Below are 16,519 nucleotides of genomic sequence, written 5' to 3'. Positions count from 1 at the left end.
TTTACAGAATGAAAACTAGCAGTAAATATGGTTTCACAGTTCAGTGTTTTTAGGTGTAAACAAAGCTTTGAGGTCTAATAAACATTTTCTTAACTTCAAACACAGAACTGTGTTCAGTCCTGAATGCATATAGTAAGGAAAAGGGTATACATTTTCTTCAGAAGGTTCGAAAGTTCCAAAAAACATTCTGGGTTTGATATCAACATAGTTGTGATTTCAACATATTTGGTTCAGCAGCTGTAAATGTGATCGATTTCAGCATTTAAAAAAATATATTAAGTTAAGTGGTCAAAATGCTCAACTGCAACTAATGGGGGACACTGTCAAAAGTTATTTTCCCAAAAATTAAAATTCCTAAAACATTTTTCCACCAAACTTCCTTCTTTTATTCATGTTTTCCATCTCTTTGTCTTCATCCCCTTCCTCTACCTGCCTCTTTCTTGTTTTAATCTCTGGTTTTCTCTGTGGATATTCTTTAAGGGCAATGAAGGAGCAAAGCGAGGACACGGTTGACAACGGCTTTATGGAAATGGCAATGCCAATAGAGAGAGAGTACCAGCGGGTTTCAATTACAGGAGAGGAAAAGTGTGGAGTAAGGAGCTTTTTTTTTTACGTGTTACCATATGATTTTCGTGTTTATTTGTTTTTTGTTATTAATTAATGTATTTTTTTAACCATGAGTCAAATCACCATTCCAATAAAATAAATCCTGCAGTGTGTGAATTTACCTGTGTTAAAATCCCTCTAGGTGCCCTTCACTGACCTAGTAGATGCTGCTAAGTGTGTGGTGAAGGCATTGTTTATTCGGGAGAAGTACATGTACCGATCCATGCAGACCTTTTGTAAGACCACGGCTCATGCCCTACAGGGCCTTGGGACAAAGCCTCTGGATGTGGGAGTTTATGATAACATACCAGAGACCCCTGTAGATGCTGGTATAACATGCACACATCAACCACACATTTGATCACAAATAGACATAAAGAAAGTGTTTCCCTGTAAATGGCTTCTAAGAACTAAACAATTGTATTCTTTGTCTGTAATCTTTTAATTCTACTCAGCGTTTCTCTTAATTACAGTTATAGCTTTGTTTGTTGTGTATTGGTTTATAAATAAATAAAACATTTTGCTAATGTAGTACATTAGCAACGGGGAATGTAGTACATGGGAAACCTGGTTGAACAATTGCAACCCCGTTTTCCCAGATGCCCCTGTCCACCCGCCTGCCTCAGAGACACATCCTTATGACAATCAAGATCCCAAGAATATGCCGGCAGACACAGGATATGGGTGCAAGATGGAGGAAGGAGTTGTTCATGTCTACACCAAGAAGACCAACATGGACAAGTATAAATTCAACCCTAACCTACAGGGCGAGATTATCATTGGAAAAAGCTAATTTAGTTGTATTACATTGATGCTTTCTTCATCTGCAGAAGTACTGAACTGGACCTGCCATATCCCGACCTGAAGGAGTACATCGCAGACATGAATGTTATGATGGCTCTCATTATCAACGGGCCAGTGTGAGTTTTTCTACGGCAGAATTTACTATTCAAATATTGTTGTTTTGTTCAGTATTTATTTTAAACAAAATATGTCTGTGTATCCTCTGTTTATCCTTTGTGTCCACAGGAAGTCTTTCTGCTACCGTCGTCTACAGTACCTAAGCTCTAAGTTCCAGATGCACATCCTCCTAAATGAGCTGAAGGAATTAGCAGCTCAGAAGAAGGTTCCTCATAGAGACTTCTACAACATTCGAAAGGCAAGAGCAAACATGTGGAAGCTGTTGCTGACTTAATTAATAGATCAATCAGTATTATTTTCTGTAAAATTGATGTGATGATTTGATAATGACTTAATTTAAAAGCTTAACTTTTTGCAACTGCACCACATAACAGCCGCATTGTCATGTACATACGTATCTGAACGAAACGTTCTTTTTTGTTGCTGTTCTGTTCTGACCTGCAGGTAGATACACACATTCATGCATCATCCTGCATGAACCAGAAGCACCTGCTGCGATTCATCAAGAGGGCCATGAAGAAATGCCAAGATGAGATTGTTCACATTGAGAATGGAAGAGGTCAGACACTCAGGGAGGTGTTTGAGAGCATGAACCTCACAGCCTTTGACCTCAGTGTTGACACTCTCGACATGCATGCGGTGAGAAATGGAAGCAGCCTTACAAAATTAAAAAAAAACAAAAACTTATTTTAAGAGATTTTTTCCTTAGACGTTTTTTTTATATTTATCAGGATCGTAACACATTCCATCGGTTTGACAAGTTTAATGCGAAATACAACCCCATTGGAGAATCCATCCTCAGAGAGATCTTCATCAAGACTGACAACTGTGTGGAAGGAAAATACTTTGCTCACATAATCAAGGTGTGAAAGTTAACATGCATCATTTTATTTAGCTCTTCCAAATAAGTGACATAAGTAATAAGTAATCATCAATATCCTCTGTCTCTCTGTCCAGGAGGTGATGTTTGACTTGGAGGAGAGTAAGTACCAGAACTCTGAGCTACGTCTTTCCATCTATGGACGCTCCCGAGATGAATGGGACAAGTTGGCTCAGTGGGCTGTAAAACATCGAGTGTACTCTGACAATGTGCGCTGGCTTATCCAGGTGCCCCGTCTGTTGTAAGTACTCCTGCATTCTCCAACATGCTTTACATTCAATCAACATATAAACTCCAGATTTTAAATTTATGACAGCAAAGACCAGTCCAAAATAAATATCATAGCAAGTTGTGTATCAAGTACTTGCATGGGTTATGTCTCTGTATCTGTTCCATGAGCATATATTCACACTTGAGTAGTCTATTATGAGTGCTATTCACTGAAATGAATGAATGAGTTCTTTTTAAAAAGAAAATACATTATAATGTCCTGCCTGTTACAATTAAACCTACATTTGAAATGAATTATATTATTTCAAAAACCAATGGTAATGATTTCTGTCAAAAAACTTTACTATCCGTTTGTCACCTCTTCAGTGATGTGTACCGCACAAAGAAGCAGCTTGCTAATTTCCAGGAGATGTTGGAGAATATCTTCATGCCTCTGTTCGAAGTCACTGTCAACCCCTGCAGTCACCCTGAGCTGCATCTCTTCCTGGAGCATGTGAGCATCATTTCACAAGACGTTTTCATGCTGATTTAGATTTAAAGGCACTGACTGAACTGTTGTTTTACATGTTGCAACCTTGTTAATAGGTGGTAGGCTTCGACAGTGTTGATGATGAATCCAAATCTGAGCACCACATTTTCAATCTTGACAGTCCGCTGCCAGCCAACTGGACAGAAGAAGACAACCCACCTTACTCCTACTACCTCTACTATACTTATGCCAACATGACTGTACTCAACCACCTGCGGAGGCATGCAGAAGCTAGACACATGAAATGCCATTAATTTAAACATAATAATTAATAAAAACATAACCCACCATTACATGAAATTTTACTAACAATGTTTGTTTTATTTCATTTGTCCGACACAGGCAGCGAGGCTTCCATACATTTGTCCTACGACCTCACTGTGGTGAGGCAGGGCCAATCCACCACCTGGTGTCAGGTTTCATGTTATCGGAAAACATCTCTCATGGGCTGCTGCTCAGAAAGGTCAGGATAGGATGCTGAATTATTTGTAACCAGGCTATAGAGATATTTGGCTTTGATCTGTTGAAAAAGAAAAGTTTTACAAATATTGGCTAATGGCTGTGTAACAATTGAATGCAAAACCCTTGGGAAGCTTGTTAAAAGATTTCATGTTTAAATTGGCGCTTTTTGCAGAGCTGTATGACATAAAAAAGTTAAAAACATGAATTCTTGAAAATGAAACACTATTTTGTTAGCACTGCTATGTAAACTCTATGGCAACTGTAGTAACAATTCTAGGCGTTGGGACTACGTTACATTTTGAGAAGTGTTACATATGATTTATTCCCTCTGGCCTTGAATGATGACTTGCATTCAAAAAAATCAAAAACATAGTAATTACAGCATGGTCATCCTTGTTAACCAACACTGATTACAGAACTGCAGAAAACAAAATTCCGGTTTCAATAAAATCATAAATTAAAACACCATAAATCTATATCTTATAATAAAAACAAAACATCTGTATGATAATATAGAAGATGACCAATAGTACTACTAATAATAGTACTGTATCTCCTGTTAAATGAAAGACAGAGACTACCATTTAATTTGTGTGACAGACACGCTTAATTGTGTGCAGCTTTTTTATGCAGCAAGGCTGAGCAACACAGCCGATTTACTGCTTTTAAGAAGTGAAAGACTTCTTGTACCAAGAAGTTCTTGTACCAACCTATACCTGTGGCTCACAACTGCATTTACTGTACCACTTTTTCTGTCTCTTCGCCTCATGACCTCTCTCAGGCCCCGGTGCTGCAGTATCTTTACTACCTGGCTCAAATTGGCATTGCCATGTCACCACTGAGTAACAACAGCCTGTTCCTAAGTTACCACCGCAACCCGCTGCCAGAGTACCTCTCTAGAGGCCTTGTTGTGTCTCTGTCCACTGATGATCCTCTTCAGTTCCACTTCACCAAGGTCAATATTAAGGATGTTTTACACGTGGCCTAAATTGAAAAGACAAATTGAAATAAAAAAAAAAAACATAAGAGGTAATTGGGTTGAAATGACATTGTTTTCAGGTGTGTGTGCATGTTTTTTATGTGCTGTTTTTTGTGCCCAGGAGCCTTTGATGGAGGAGTACAGCATTGCTGCTCAGGTGTGGAAACTAAGTTCCTGTGACATGTGTGAGCTGGCAAGAAACAGTGTCCTCATGAGTGGGTTTTCACACAAGGTACATTACTTTAAAGGTCCTCTCATTTCTGCATTTAATTGCTGTTTAATTTGTTTAACCACTTGGGGTGTAATGATTCTCCAAATGCATGGTTCAATTTAGATCAAAAAACAAGGAAAACATTTTTAGTTTTTATTTCATTTTCTAGTTCGCAGTCAGACACTGTGTTTTCTTCTGTATTTCTCTCCTACCTGAGCTTTCATGTAATTCCCATAATTCCAGGTCAAAAGCTATTGGTTGGGACCCAGTTGCTCCAAGGAGGGTCCTGAGAGCAATGATATCCGTCGCACCAATCTCCCAGATATCCGTGTTGCATACCGGAGTGAGACGCTCTCTGAGGAGCTTAATCTCATTACTCAGGCTGTGCGCACAGAAGAGGTGGACACTATTATGAAATGTCCTGTTATTAATGAAGAGGACTCCCTGTCAATGGGCCCTCTGCTGGGATGCCGCTGAAATCATAATCATTCTATCTTGTATTGTAAATTCTTAATCCTCTTGTCCACCCAGCATGACACTGAAGACACGTAGCATGACAATAAATCTGCTGTTCATCTGACTTACAGAATAAAAACCACCAGTCGAAACTTTAGAAGTATATTGCACATTTGCAGCTACACAGGTATCGAAAAGCCAAGGATACGGTGCAGCCAGAGCACTTCAGCTTTTCCAGTGTGTTTTCTCTGAGCCATCCTAACTCCATACTATTTTTAAACATTTTAAATATTTTGTTTTCACCCCACTCGTTTTTATAGTCTCTGTTTCATTTCATGTTATTGACATGTTCAGGCTCAGTCAGCATGAAGAAGGTTAGCACGAATAACCTGAACCAGGGATTTTGTGTATAGCAGGAAAACAGTAGGTTGAATGTTTTCAGCACCTAAGACACTTTAGGACAAATGGCCTTATTCACCAAAGTTCTTGAGAACAATTTTTTCTTAAATCCCAGTTAAATAGCTTTTATGAAGACACGTACCAGTTTTTTCTTATGTGGGATTTTCTCTTAGGTGAGAACGGAATCTACACAATAAAGACTAAACCCATAGATGATTGCTGACATGTTTACGCAAATCAATTAAGTATTGAGTTTTTTTTTTCAATTATACATTTGATTATTGTTACAGAATTTATAGTACATTATGTTTTTATCAATATTTTTATAAACATTTCTGGTCTTTAAAAATAATTAAAAACTATAATAAAACATAATTTACATCACACCATGAAATGTGGTGTACCACTTTTCCGACAGCCACCACCGCCACAAGTGTGTCCCGACTATTCATGGCATTGGACAGCAGGCGGAGTCAACTCCGGGCAAGCCTGTCCTCCAGAAGACTTCATCAGTTTTGCAGCATTCTAGATGCAGCATCCATAAAAAGAAAAATAGCTCATCACTTATCTTTTTGCGTGTGTGTTATTTTATATCCTGAACTGCTGCTGACTCTACTGAATCTAAAAGCTCATTTTCTGTTGGCTTCCTGCAGCAGAACATTCACTTCAAAAGTTTTTCTGTGCCGTTTGGAGTCCGATTCTTTAGATTTTTTTTTGTGGCTGTTCTTGACTTTCTAAATATTTCCCTTCAGTTTTTACGTAAGACTACTGTGTCTGCACGGGGCCCCGCTGTGTTACGCCCATTTATGGGCACTGGTGAGGTTTACCTATGCTAAATTGGAACATCTAGAAGATGTTTTCATCATCATAAGAACACAGGTGTGAACAATTTCTGCAGTTACTGTAAATAACATCATGAATCTGACGTAGACTTTTCTGAAGAACAAATTTAAGAAAAAACTTAAGATATTGGGGAATGAGGCCCAGTGTTCTTAATTTTTTATTTCATGCATTTGACTTTCCATCCTTTCCTGCCAAAGCCATCTAGTAATCGGGAAGATGTTTTCCATTATTTTGTGATATGTTTTCATTATTTAGGCTGTAGTATCTCTGTAGTAGTCACAAACACCAGCACATTTAAACTTTAGTAATAACAAATCTTTTCTGAATGTTGCTTGACTCCCACTTGTCATGCTGCTTATTATAACCATATTGACATGATACTTATTGATGATGATATTCATGATACTTCTAATTCTATAATTCTTTATTATACAACTTGTAATGAAGAATTACAGATGTAGTGTTAAATAGGAGACCTATAAGAGGGGAGAGCTGCTGTTTAGATGCTGCAGTGCACATCAGCCATATATGGTGCTCAGTGTAGTTTCACATGTGATATTGATTCACACAGAAGATATGGCTTCCTGTGATGGTTTACAAACATTCCATGAACTAGTTTGCTTTAGCCTCACATAAACTAGCAATGACTGACAGGTTTTGGAATAGATGATGGTGGGTTGGAGTGTTGGGGTGAATTAGATCCACAGACAGAATGTGTGAATGAATTCAGCATTTTCAGAGGAGAACACCCTTTCCATCACCTCATGGTGGCCATCAAGATATGGAAGGTATGGATCCTTATGACCCTGATCGTGAAAAATTAGTCATGGAGTTTTTTTCCCCTCTTTGCGTGCAGAGTACATATGCACTAATCCAAGACTTCACAGTGCCTTTTGATTTTTGCAGTGGCTTTGGTATGCTCATGTTTTTCCAAAATGTTTCCACGTATAATGTCTTTCCCTTTATGTTTTCCTAAGTAGAATGAAGTATGCCTTTATGGTTTTCTAATATCCACACCAGTGGAACTAAAACCACCCAGCTGTGTGCTTTGTGTAAAATAGCTTTTACCTGTGCTTGAGGATGAAAGTTGATTGTTTTTAGTGGTGTTGCATGCCTGGTTCAATAGTGGATTTGCAAGAGACAAAAGGGTGTTTACAGCAAGCTGTAACATTAAACATATTAACTAGTTCAGGACTCCTGCCCCATGTCAGAGTCTAAAATCTATTTGCAGTGAATATCACAGCAAGCTTTGTATTGTTTGCCATGACGACACAAGCAAACCATGCTGCACATACATTGTTGCATGGTTCTTGTAGCGTTTTTTCTAATAAACCTGGGCTCAATGGCCTCATATATTCACATTGAACACTTAGCATGTTATCCCACCACTCTGCCTGCCACTGGTCACAACCCAACTTCCCAGCAAACCGTGAGCATTCTTCTGAAACCTAGACTTTACTGTCCAAAGACAAGACAAGAAGAGAATCAGTTAGAAAATATCAGCCTTTATTTAAAGAATGTTAGGATATTGGGTTTATAGATGATTAGGACAAAAGATTCATCTTTATTAAAGAAGAGTGTAGTAGCTTCTAAGTGGGATGCAATGGAGTTGTGCTCCATATTTGTGTGATTGTTGAAAAGTGTATTTTTTTAAAGGTGATATACAGATGAGACATTTATATTCTGAATATACTAATGTCAAGATTTGTTGCTCTGGATCATTTTGGTTTAGAATTATGATGAAAATAGAGTTTTGTAATTTACATTTGTTAATCACATACAATATATAAGTATCTATTCTGCATGTTTATTATTAGTATGTTTTAGTGTACTGAATAACATGCATGATAGAGAGGCACCTGATCAATACTTACTTCATTTCTTTCAAACCAAAGTTTGTTTCTATAGTAGGCAGACACACACTTGTGTGTGTGTGTGTGTGTGTGTGTGTGTGTGTGTGTGTATGTATGTATGTATATATATATGTATATATATATATATATGTATATATATATATATATGTATATATATATATATATATGTATATATATATATATATATATATATATATATATATATATATATATATATATATATATATATATATATATATATATATATAAAACAAATATGATATATGAAAAACAAAAAAAACCAAATCCTTTTTATGCATCCATAAAGGTTACGTTCACTTTTGTTATTGTCTACAAGACTTAATCCACTTCTTGTTTTACATGGAAATATCAAGTCCTTCCTCTTTTTTATTTGAGCTGGGTTACTGATGGGTTGTGGTCTACACTGATTTATCCAGACATCATTGGTCCACAGATTGAAGCACAAAGTATATATCTGTTTACTTATTTCAGCTTTATTGCATCATTTCCGTTAAATTGTGTTTTATGACAGTGCATGCTGCTGTGATACATTATAACTGATGGACATATAGCTTTACAACTGGTTATTTGATGTATTTGTGTCCACCTTCTTTTTCCCTGATGGCTTTTTACAGTCTCCACAGAGCCACTTTTCTGTGCACTCACAGCATAGTCCTCTTCTCTAAAAACTGTGTTGTCCTCAGCAAAGGGAGAGCTCTGTTATTTTAAATACTGACTAAACAATGGTGAAAAGTTACATTAGACCCCCCCCCCAAAAAAAAAAACCCCAAACAAAACAAAAACAAATTGGTCTACTCTCGTAGAAAACAAACATCAGTCAACAAATCTTTACAAGCTTTAACCAGTTAATATTGATTATTTCTGCTAAAAAACTTGTTTATAATTAAGTTCAGTTGATTGCCACAATCGCTGCTCATTATTTTGATAATTTTGTATAATCTGCTAAAGAAGTGATTCACAGAAGACAGAATAGGATAGAAACCTTGTAATGTCTCTAATATTTCAGCAACTGAGGGATTTGGATGGAAAACTATTATCAGCTTGTTTTTTTTTTCTGTGTACTAATTTCAATGTGCAATTATAAAAAAATGTAAGTGTGCAGTTAAGATATGCTTTAGTTTTGTCTTTGTTTTTACACTGTCAGTTCATTTCACATTTTTATTTTAATCTTGTTTTTTAATTTTTTGCTTATCGTCTTGTAACCATATTACTGCCTGAAATGGTTTTTAATCATTTTACACATTCAAATACTTCTGATGAGGTACTTATGTAATATCTGAACAACAAAATAAAGCATGTTTATTCACTGAATTGTTGTATTGTGCTTGGCATAATTATTATTATTTACAGGTTCTGACTGCATGGACTAGGCACTAATTTCTCTGACTTCACACAGACATACGTCATCTGTGTAGTACTAATGGATAAGTTGTCTGATATACTTTTACTTACATATGATTGTGAACTTATTTTTTCACTTTTCTGAGTAAAACAGAATAACCTACAATAACTAATAAACATTTTCAAAAACATCTATTTTAAGAGATGCAGTAAATAGCCCTTTCTTCTGAATGTGGCAATATTTCAGAGGAAACCATGAGTTATGTTCATGTTACCCTAAACGTAAACTCACTTTTATATCTGAAGACTTAGACTTTCTAACCACTGGTGGCCTGTCCCTAAAGTGTTGTTGTCCTCTTGTTGGTCTCACTCAGCTGGCAGCCTGGGGTGTTGAAATACAAAACAAAGTGTATATGTTTACACCAGCGTTTATCAGTTTAATAGTAAAACAAAATCTCAAGTTGGACAGTGGAGACAATGCTGTACAGTTATTTGTTACTTACAGCCATGGAAGACTTGACTGCTTGTAACTGAAAGAAGACTCGCCCTCCTTCCTCTGGACACACTGACTTGAGTTCCTCCCTGGTCATGCCCATGAGCATGGAGCCATTCAGGACACCAAGACAGCGCACAGTGCTGCAATACATATTTAATATTGATCTGTTTGTAGCTAGTAAATGTGTTATCTACTTTTCTAAACAGTAACATGCCAGTTTTATTTTAAAGCTACCACAGAAATCAAATTTTAAAACACATATAAAAAAACTAAATTACGCTCAAGGGTTGAAGAGGTACTATAGTAATATTATATTGCACGTCATCAAAATGTGGGAGCTCATTACAGACAAAATTAATGCAACAGAGGTCAATATATCCATACTTGTAATCTCTTGTATGGATCAAGCTCCCAAAACACTCTATCCTACATTTCTCGAAACCCACAATTTCAAATTTATTTTAAAGGTCTTGATATCTGGGCCATTTTTACCAGGTCTCTGAACTTTGGAAAACGTCCTTTAGAACCACAGAAAACATTTTAAAAGGCCTTGTATGGGCTGAGTAGTACTGCCTGTCATAATTAAACTGAGCTGCATGTGGAAAATCAGTGTGATGCCCCTTCATAGTGCAAAAACAGAATTGTTTTTGTCTGACTTGATTTGACTTTAAAGATGTACATGAAAAAGTTACATTCTTAGTAAATGTTGCAGATGCAGAAGGAAAATCTGCTACCAAGAATATCTGGTTAGTTTTTTGTTCCATATAAAGACAGTGGAGGTTTACTATTTTCCCCCAACATTTTGTGAATTTGCTGTAAGTTACATTTGTTAGGTTTGAATTGTTTATACTTCAGTGCAAAGCAATACCTATATGATAAAAGGTAAATTAAATCTAAAAACCATAGCTGTAATGTTCATATCATTTCTTTCCTTTTTCTAGATTCATTCATTTAGTAATAACTTTAATAACTGATTGTACTCACATTTTACTAAAACCCTTGTCCTCCAGCCAGGCTTTCACATCTGCAGGCTTGGACTTTCTTGTTAGAACAGTTGAACTCACAGTTTCCTGAGACAAAGAACCGATTTTTTTACTTAAATGCAATACATATTAATATATATATTATAGTATAGTATTACAGTTTATAGTTAAGTATTATTTGTTACCACAGCCTTACTACACAATATACAGAATCATCACAAAGCTTGCATATGGAGAAACATTTAGTAATAGTTGTGAACATATTTGCATATGAGATTTTTTGGGTTACATTTTTGCTCCAGTGGTGACTTTTCCTCAACTCACAAGGACAAACAAATGCTACAGAAGCACCCTCTATGGTGCATCTGGAGTACAGTTGTTTAGATAATGTCTCAGACAGAGCCTTCTGGAATGCATCAGATGCCCATAATATTTTTTGCCTGTGCTCCTGAGACAACCAAAAGTCTGCCATGACTCACATTGCTTTAGGGCTTTGTGTGTATTCATTTGTTCAAAATGCCAATCTCTTATTTGTATTCAGAGAAGTTTTTAGCTTTTGAGGTTGTCTGCAGCTGCACATTTAACAAAATATGTGCTGTTCTTGTATTTTTTGCCATGTGACACTCACCTTGTTGGATTGTTTATCATGAGGCTCCAGGACATTGTTGGGTACAAAACCCTCCTCTCCCCTGCTGTTCCTCACCTTCCACCACTGCTTTGACATGTCCAGCAGCTGTGGACAAACAAAGCATAGAGTAATGGTACCAAAGAATTACTGGACTTTAGAAAGTACAGTACAGTACAAGAGTTCTTGGCTCATGTCATTGATAATCACCTCAACTATTTCTCCTTTTCTGATTGTTAGTTCTCTGTGGTTTCTTGAAATGAAGTCATTTGTAACTCGCATATGACACAGTTTTGATTCACCTGAGCTGAAATTTTTAAAAAAAGCAAACATCAGAAACTTGATGATATTCGTATAAAAATACACTTTGTGTGCTTGTATACCGGGCTTTTTGTGAGGGGTGTTGTGTTGTCAATTTAGCTGGAATCTGCAAAGGAAAGAGAAATTATCATGTGTTGTGTATTTCCCCTACTTTCCAATAAACTCAAATATAATTACAATCATGTGGCCAATCATACTGCACACAAACTCCCCGTCTTTTCTGCTTATGGTAAATTGACTGTTTCATGTGACGTTATACCTGGCTGGGTGCAGGTTTCATCAGTAGTTCCGCTTGCCTTGCAGGTTGTCTGCTCACGGGTTCACTAAATGCAGGGGCTGCCATTACTTCACTGGGCTGCCACCCATCAAAGAACATTGGAGTGTATGTTGGAATATCCTCATCGTCCTCTGGCCACTGGGTACTGGTGACATTGTGAAACTCGTACAGTGCATACACAAAGCAGTCTCATACACATAACCCAAAGAAGAACGTAAATGTAAAAATCAAGCAGAGGTGTACTGAGATTTTACTCTTGTAAAGATAACTATAGCAAGTGCTTATTATTGTAGTTCTAACAATGTCTGGTGTCCCACCTGGGGATGTTCCAGGGGTCTCCAAGAGACTGCCACAGCTGATCCTGTTCTATGCTGGCTTCTTCACTCATAAGACGGATGCTCTGAGGTTTCAGGAGAGGCGCAACAATGGTTGGTGGTAGATCCTCAGGACAGTAAGATATCACCTTGTGAGGAAAATGATCATTAAACTTCCAATGATAATAATAATGCAGAATGATTGTGAGTACGTTAAGTCCTGTAAATCAATACACTATAATTATTCTGATGTAAGTGTTTATAGTGACTTACAAATGTTAATGAGGAGAAGAGGGAGCGAACCAGTTCAGGAGCACTAGGATTATTAATCTTTCCGTTGAGCTCCCCCTGTCACAATAAACACAGATTTATTTGTAACTTTCAACAGCAATCCCATTACACATACTATACATTTACACAAGGAATAACATTGATAGCGTCAATGTGATTACTAACCAACTACATACCAGAAGGTTGAAACCAAGTTTAATCTTGTGAAGACACGCTGCAAATTCTTCTCTAGAGGGCATGCCCTCCATGACTAAGAAAATCGAAGTGTACACAAGATGAAGCACAAATTATGATCTATTGCAACTTTATTCTAATAAACAATGTTGCAGGTCACTGACACCTAACATATATGCAGTGTGTCAGCTGATTTTCTTCATTAAAATACCTTTTCCTTTTTTCTTTTTCTTCTTTTTCTTAGCATTTTTAGCTTCTACTGCAGCTACCTGTCCAACAAAGATTTCAGTGTCGCTTAAAATGTGATTCAGCATATCCTGTGAAGAAAGAAAGAAGAAAAACATGTTTGATGCTTCTTCTAAATTCTACCAAACAGGTATTCTGGGAACACAAGTAAGAGTTTTCAAATTTCCTGTCTGATCAAGGACACTCACCATATTCCTATCAAACTCCGTGTACGGGCGTAAAGGAGGCACATTGTTTTCTTCAGTGTTGGAGGACTGTGGTGATGGTGCCTCCTGTCTGAAAGTTGAAACTTCCTCCTGATCCTTAGGTGACACCAGCTCAGGCTCCATAATACTATTCTCTTCTATAGGTGCAAACGAAAAAAATGGAAAACTTTGCTTAATGTTGAATCCTTGATTAATTGTTAGTGCAGCGGTTTTATGTGTTCAGTCAGATACCATAGTCAGGAGCAGCCCACTGGGGGTGAAGTGGAGGTTTCTGCTCTTTAGGTTCAGTGGTATTTGCAGCATGACAAATGTTTTTCACTCCCTCGCTTGCACCAATAAATCCTGCTGTGCTGCTTAAACAGAGGCAAAATCAGTAAAGCTTCAAGTGCAGTATGTGTTCAGCAACATTACTGTAAAGCTTTACCTAATGCTTGGATCTTCTCTTCTGCGTGACAGTGCTTGTGACAGAGCCTTTTGAACATGGTCAGCCTGTAAACAGAAAGACATATGTAGATTTATTCCTGACCCCCTATTAGCTATGATAAAAGCTGTGTCATTGGGTTTGTTCTCACCCTGACATCCTCACACTGGAACATGAAAACAGTGGTGATCTTTTTTTGGGGGGGATTTACTGACACTGTGAGCAGCGAGTCGTACACTCCAGCATCCAGCACGGCCTTTATCTCCACGATGTCACTGAGAGCCATGGTCTCCAACTCTTCCTAAAAAGGGGTTAGTTTTTGAAATATGAATTTATCAGTAATGTTTGTTGGTCTTTTACCAACACAGACAATATGAGCAAATGGTTCTTTGTCTTGTCATGGTTGTGCTTTTTCCTGTTTCTATTTGGCTTCTACACATACAACTTCCAAGTAAACACTGGTGTGTTCTTAAGTCTAAAATTCAAAAGTGTTGGACCACCACGAGCCTCCAGAACAGCTCACTCTATCAGTGTGGTGGAGAACGCTGACTAACGCATTGCTCCAAAATCTCCCATCGGTGTTCTGTGGAGTTGAGATGTGCACAGGCCACAGAATATAACTGATCACATAATTGCCATAGTCAGCCCTGTGGCTAGAAACAATCTCCAAGAGACCACCTGTGATGCTGTTTACCTTGGTTTCAACATCTGTGAGCAGCAGGTTGGCACCACCCACTTCCAGCAGCATGTTCTGACCCCACACACGACCCATGCTGTTCAGCAGCCTCAGCCGCTCCACGCAGTCTGCTACACTTTTTAAGTCCTTCCCATCTAGGTCACAGCTGAACAAGTGCTGCAGCACAGAGGCAGTAAAAGAAACAGTAAGTATGAGATCATTCATAATGGGCCCCATGAGGATAGAGATGATATAACAGTACCTCCACTCTGTACTGGAATTTCTCCATCATCTTGTTCATTGATGCTGCATATTCCTTCCTCTGCACTGTTGAAGCATAAAGCAAAAAATCTGCATTATTTAAAAATTAAGTTGAAAGACATGTAATCAGGTGTATTTTTTTTTACACCTGTTTTAACTTACAGTAAATTGACTTTGCACTAGGCCTCGACAGACCCGATATCTGAGATGACACCTCATCCATAGTGGAATATCCACTGTCAAGATGAATGCAACTATTTTACAATAGTGATCATCTACCTACTAATACATAAATGAATGAAACAAGCAATCTATCTATTAGTCACATAAAATAATGAGCATACTTAGACTGGAATGATCCTGCATAGCTGCTGGTGTCGTTGCCGAAGGGACTGTCACTTCTGAACATCCTGTACTGAGCCAACACACCTGCACTCTCACATATCATATATTTACAGACAGCATGAATGTGATTAATGTCCAGTTTCAGTTTGAGCTTAATTAGGAAGCTGCATCCTAAAGTAGGTAATACAAGTTTGAGAGACAACTTTTTCACAATGTATGATAAACATTAAACAAATTGGTGGGAACTCATAGTTATAACGTCTTCATGGTGCTGTTTGAATGTGTTAAAGACGGGTTTGCTGACATTCTTACTTATTTGTATGAACAGATGTGTGAAAACAATAAAAATAACAAGTTCAAGACAAATCTAGTATCACTAATAAAGAATATTTAAGTGTCCAGGAAGTTTTCTATCCAAATTAAAGATGTCATAAATTTGCTGTAACGATTATGGAAATTTGACACACTAACTCTCAGTGACCCTTTAGTACAAATTACTTATTTTTCAGTTTATTCAGTTTCTAGTTTTCTTTATCATTTTCTCACCTTTGATGTCTAGCAGGCGAAAGCTGGTGTTACTTTCTTCTGTATTATTTATTTTGGAGCACAAATAAAGCTGATATTTTAATCTTGTCCTCAGTCAGCGTCATGATACACTCAAGACTTCCTCATAAAGCGGAAGGTCAAAGTCCGCTGCCAGTAGCAAAATAATCTTTGCGAGTGAGATCTTTAGTGCGGTATCTCATCTGAGCAAAGGTTACCAGATATGGAGAAAATCACTTTACCCTTGAAAAGACTATAAATAACTTCCAAGCCCTATCAACATTGTATAATTTGTACATTTGTGAATATTGTGCCAAAATTTTCTGACTCTCCAACTACTCAACAGATTTTGCCCAAAAGTGATCAAGGTCTACCATAGAAATTTCCAGCACGTACGTTCATAATGAATCAAATACTGATCTAAAGAGAAACAAGTAGTTTGCTCATTTGCAAGCTTGATATTGTTACCCACTTTGTAAAACTGTCTTTATTTTTTAAATCTACTCAAGTTTGTCTCTGTTTGGTGTACAGTTTTTATTCTTCACGTTTCTTCCCTGATGCCTCTTTCTACACATAAACTATGGTTG

General features: G+C 37.3%; 2 protein-coding genes across 12 annotated transcripts in view; one reads left to right on the top strand and one right to left on the bottom strand.

Annotated features, from left to right (window-relative positions):
• ampd2a (adenosine monophosphate deaminase 2a) overlaps positions 1 to 7,883 on the top strand; it is a 28,375-nt gene extending 20,492 nt beyond the window's left edge. For all 6 annotated transcript variants that reach the window (XM_067503939.1, XM_067503940.1, XM_067503938.1 and 3 more), the window contains 14 exons: positions 481 to 592; positions 749 to 935; positions 1,206 to 1,347; positions 1,437 to 1,526; positions 1,636 to 1,765; positions 1,972 to 2,166; positions 2,259 to 2,390; positions 2,485 to 2,648; positions 3,005 to 3,131; positions 3,224 to 3,387; positions 3,510 to 3,630; positions 4,411 to 4,584; positions 4,730 to 4,840; positions 5,063 to 7,883. In XM_067503939.1, coding sequence (XP_067360040.1) covers positions 481 to 592; positions 749 to 935; positions 1,206 to 1,347; positions 1,437 to 1,526; positions 1,636 to 1,765; positions 1,972 to 2,166; positions 2,259 to 2,390; positions 2,485 to 2,648; positions 3,005 to 3,131; positions 3,224 to 3,387; positions 3,510 to 3,630; positions 4,411 to 4,584; positions 4,730 to 4,840; positions 5,063 to 5,296 — 2,083 coding nt within the window. In that variant the 3' untranslated portion in view covers positions 5,297 to 7,883. The remainder of the gene's footprint in view (positions 1 to 480; positions 593 to 748; positions 936 to 1,205; positions 1,348 to 1,436; positions 1,527 to 1,635; positions 1,766 to 1,971; positions 2,167 to 2,258; positions 2,391 to 2,484; positions 2,649 to 3,004; positions 3,132 to 3,223; positions 3,388 to 3,509; positions 3,631 to 4,410; positions 4,585 to 4,729; positions 4,841 to 5,062) is intronic.
• A 1,384-nt stretch (positions 7,884 to 9,267) lies between these two features.
• eps8l3a (EPS8 signaling adaptor L3a) lies at positions 9,268 to 16,075 on the bottom strand. 6 transcript variants are annotated; one of them, XM_067503931.1, is made up of 20 exons: positions 15,936 to 16,075; positions 15,389 to 15,473; positions 15,207 to 15,280; positions 15,046 to 15,110; positions 14,802 to 14,960; positions 14,259 to 14,408; positions 14,111 to 14,175; positions 13,918 to 14,036; positions 13,669 to 13,823; positions 13,446 to 13,551; positions 13,237 to 13,310; positions 13,043 to 13,117; positions 12,773 to 12,918; positions 12,438 to 12,600; positions 12,241 to 12,284; positions 12,068 to 12,164; positions 11,861 to 11,965; positions 11,234 to 11,319; positions 10,257 to 10,389; positions 9,268 to 10,135 (listed from the first exon to the last, which is right to left on the bottom strand). In XM_067503931.1, exons 2-20 carry the CDS (start codon positions 15,451 to 15,453, stop codon positions 10,124 to 10,126), a joined length of 1,893 nt encoding a protein of 630 aa, XP_067360032.1. In that variant the 5' UTR covers positions 15,454 to 15,473; positions 15,936 to 16,075; the 3' UTR covers positions 9,268 to 10,123. The 6 variants fall into 6 exon arrangements, with proteins under 6 accessions (XP_067360032.1, XP_067360033.1, XP_067360034.1 ...); XM_067503932.1 differs by having other exon boundaries at positions 15,389 to 15,459; XM_067503933.1 differs by having other exon boundaries at positions 15,389 to 15,454.
• Between the last annotated feature and the right edge of the window lie 444 nt (positions 16,076 to 16,519).

This window comes from Channa argus, chromosome 5 (assembly GCF_033026475.1).
Source record: "Channa argus isolate prfri chromosome 5, Channa argus male v1.0, whole genome shotgun sequence".
Lineage (NCBI taxonomy): Eukaryota > Metazoa > Chordata > Actinopteri > Anabantiformes > Channidae > Channa > Channa argus.
This window is presented reverse-complemented; position numbering and strand designations above follow the sequence as displayed.

Coding starts and splice junctions, on each gene's coding strand:
- eps8l3a (XM_067503931.1), bottom strand. CDS start 15,453: ATGTTCAGAAGTGACAGTCCCTTCGGCAACGACACCAGCAGCTATGCA. Junction 14,037..14,110: donor AGAGAAGATCCAAGCATTAG/GTAAAGCTTTAC, acceptor CTGTTTAAGCAG/CACAGCAGGATTTATTGGTG. Junction 11,320..11,860: donor ATGATAAACAATCCAACAAG/GTGAGTGTCACA, acceptor TCTTTGTCTCAG/GAAACTGTGAGTTCAACTGT.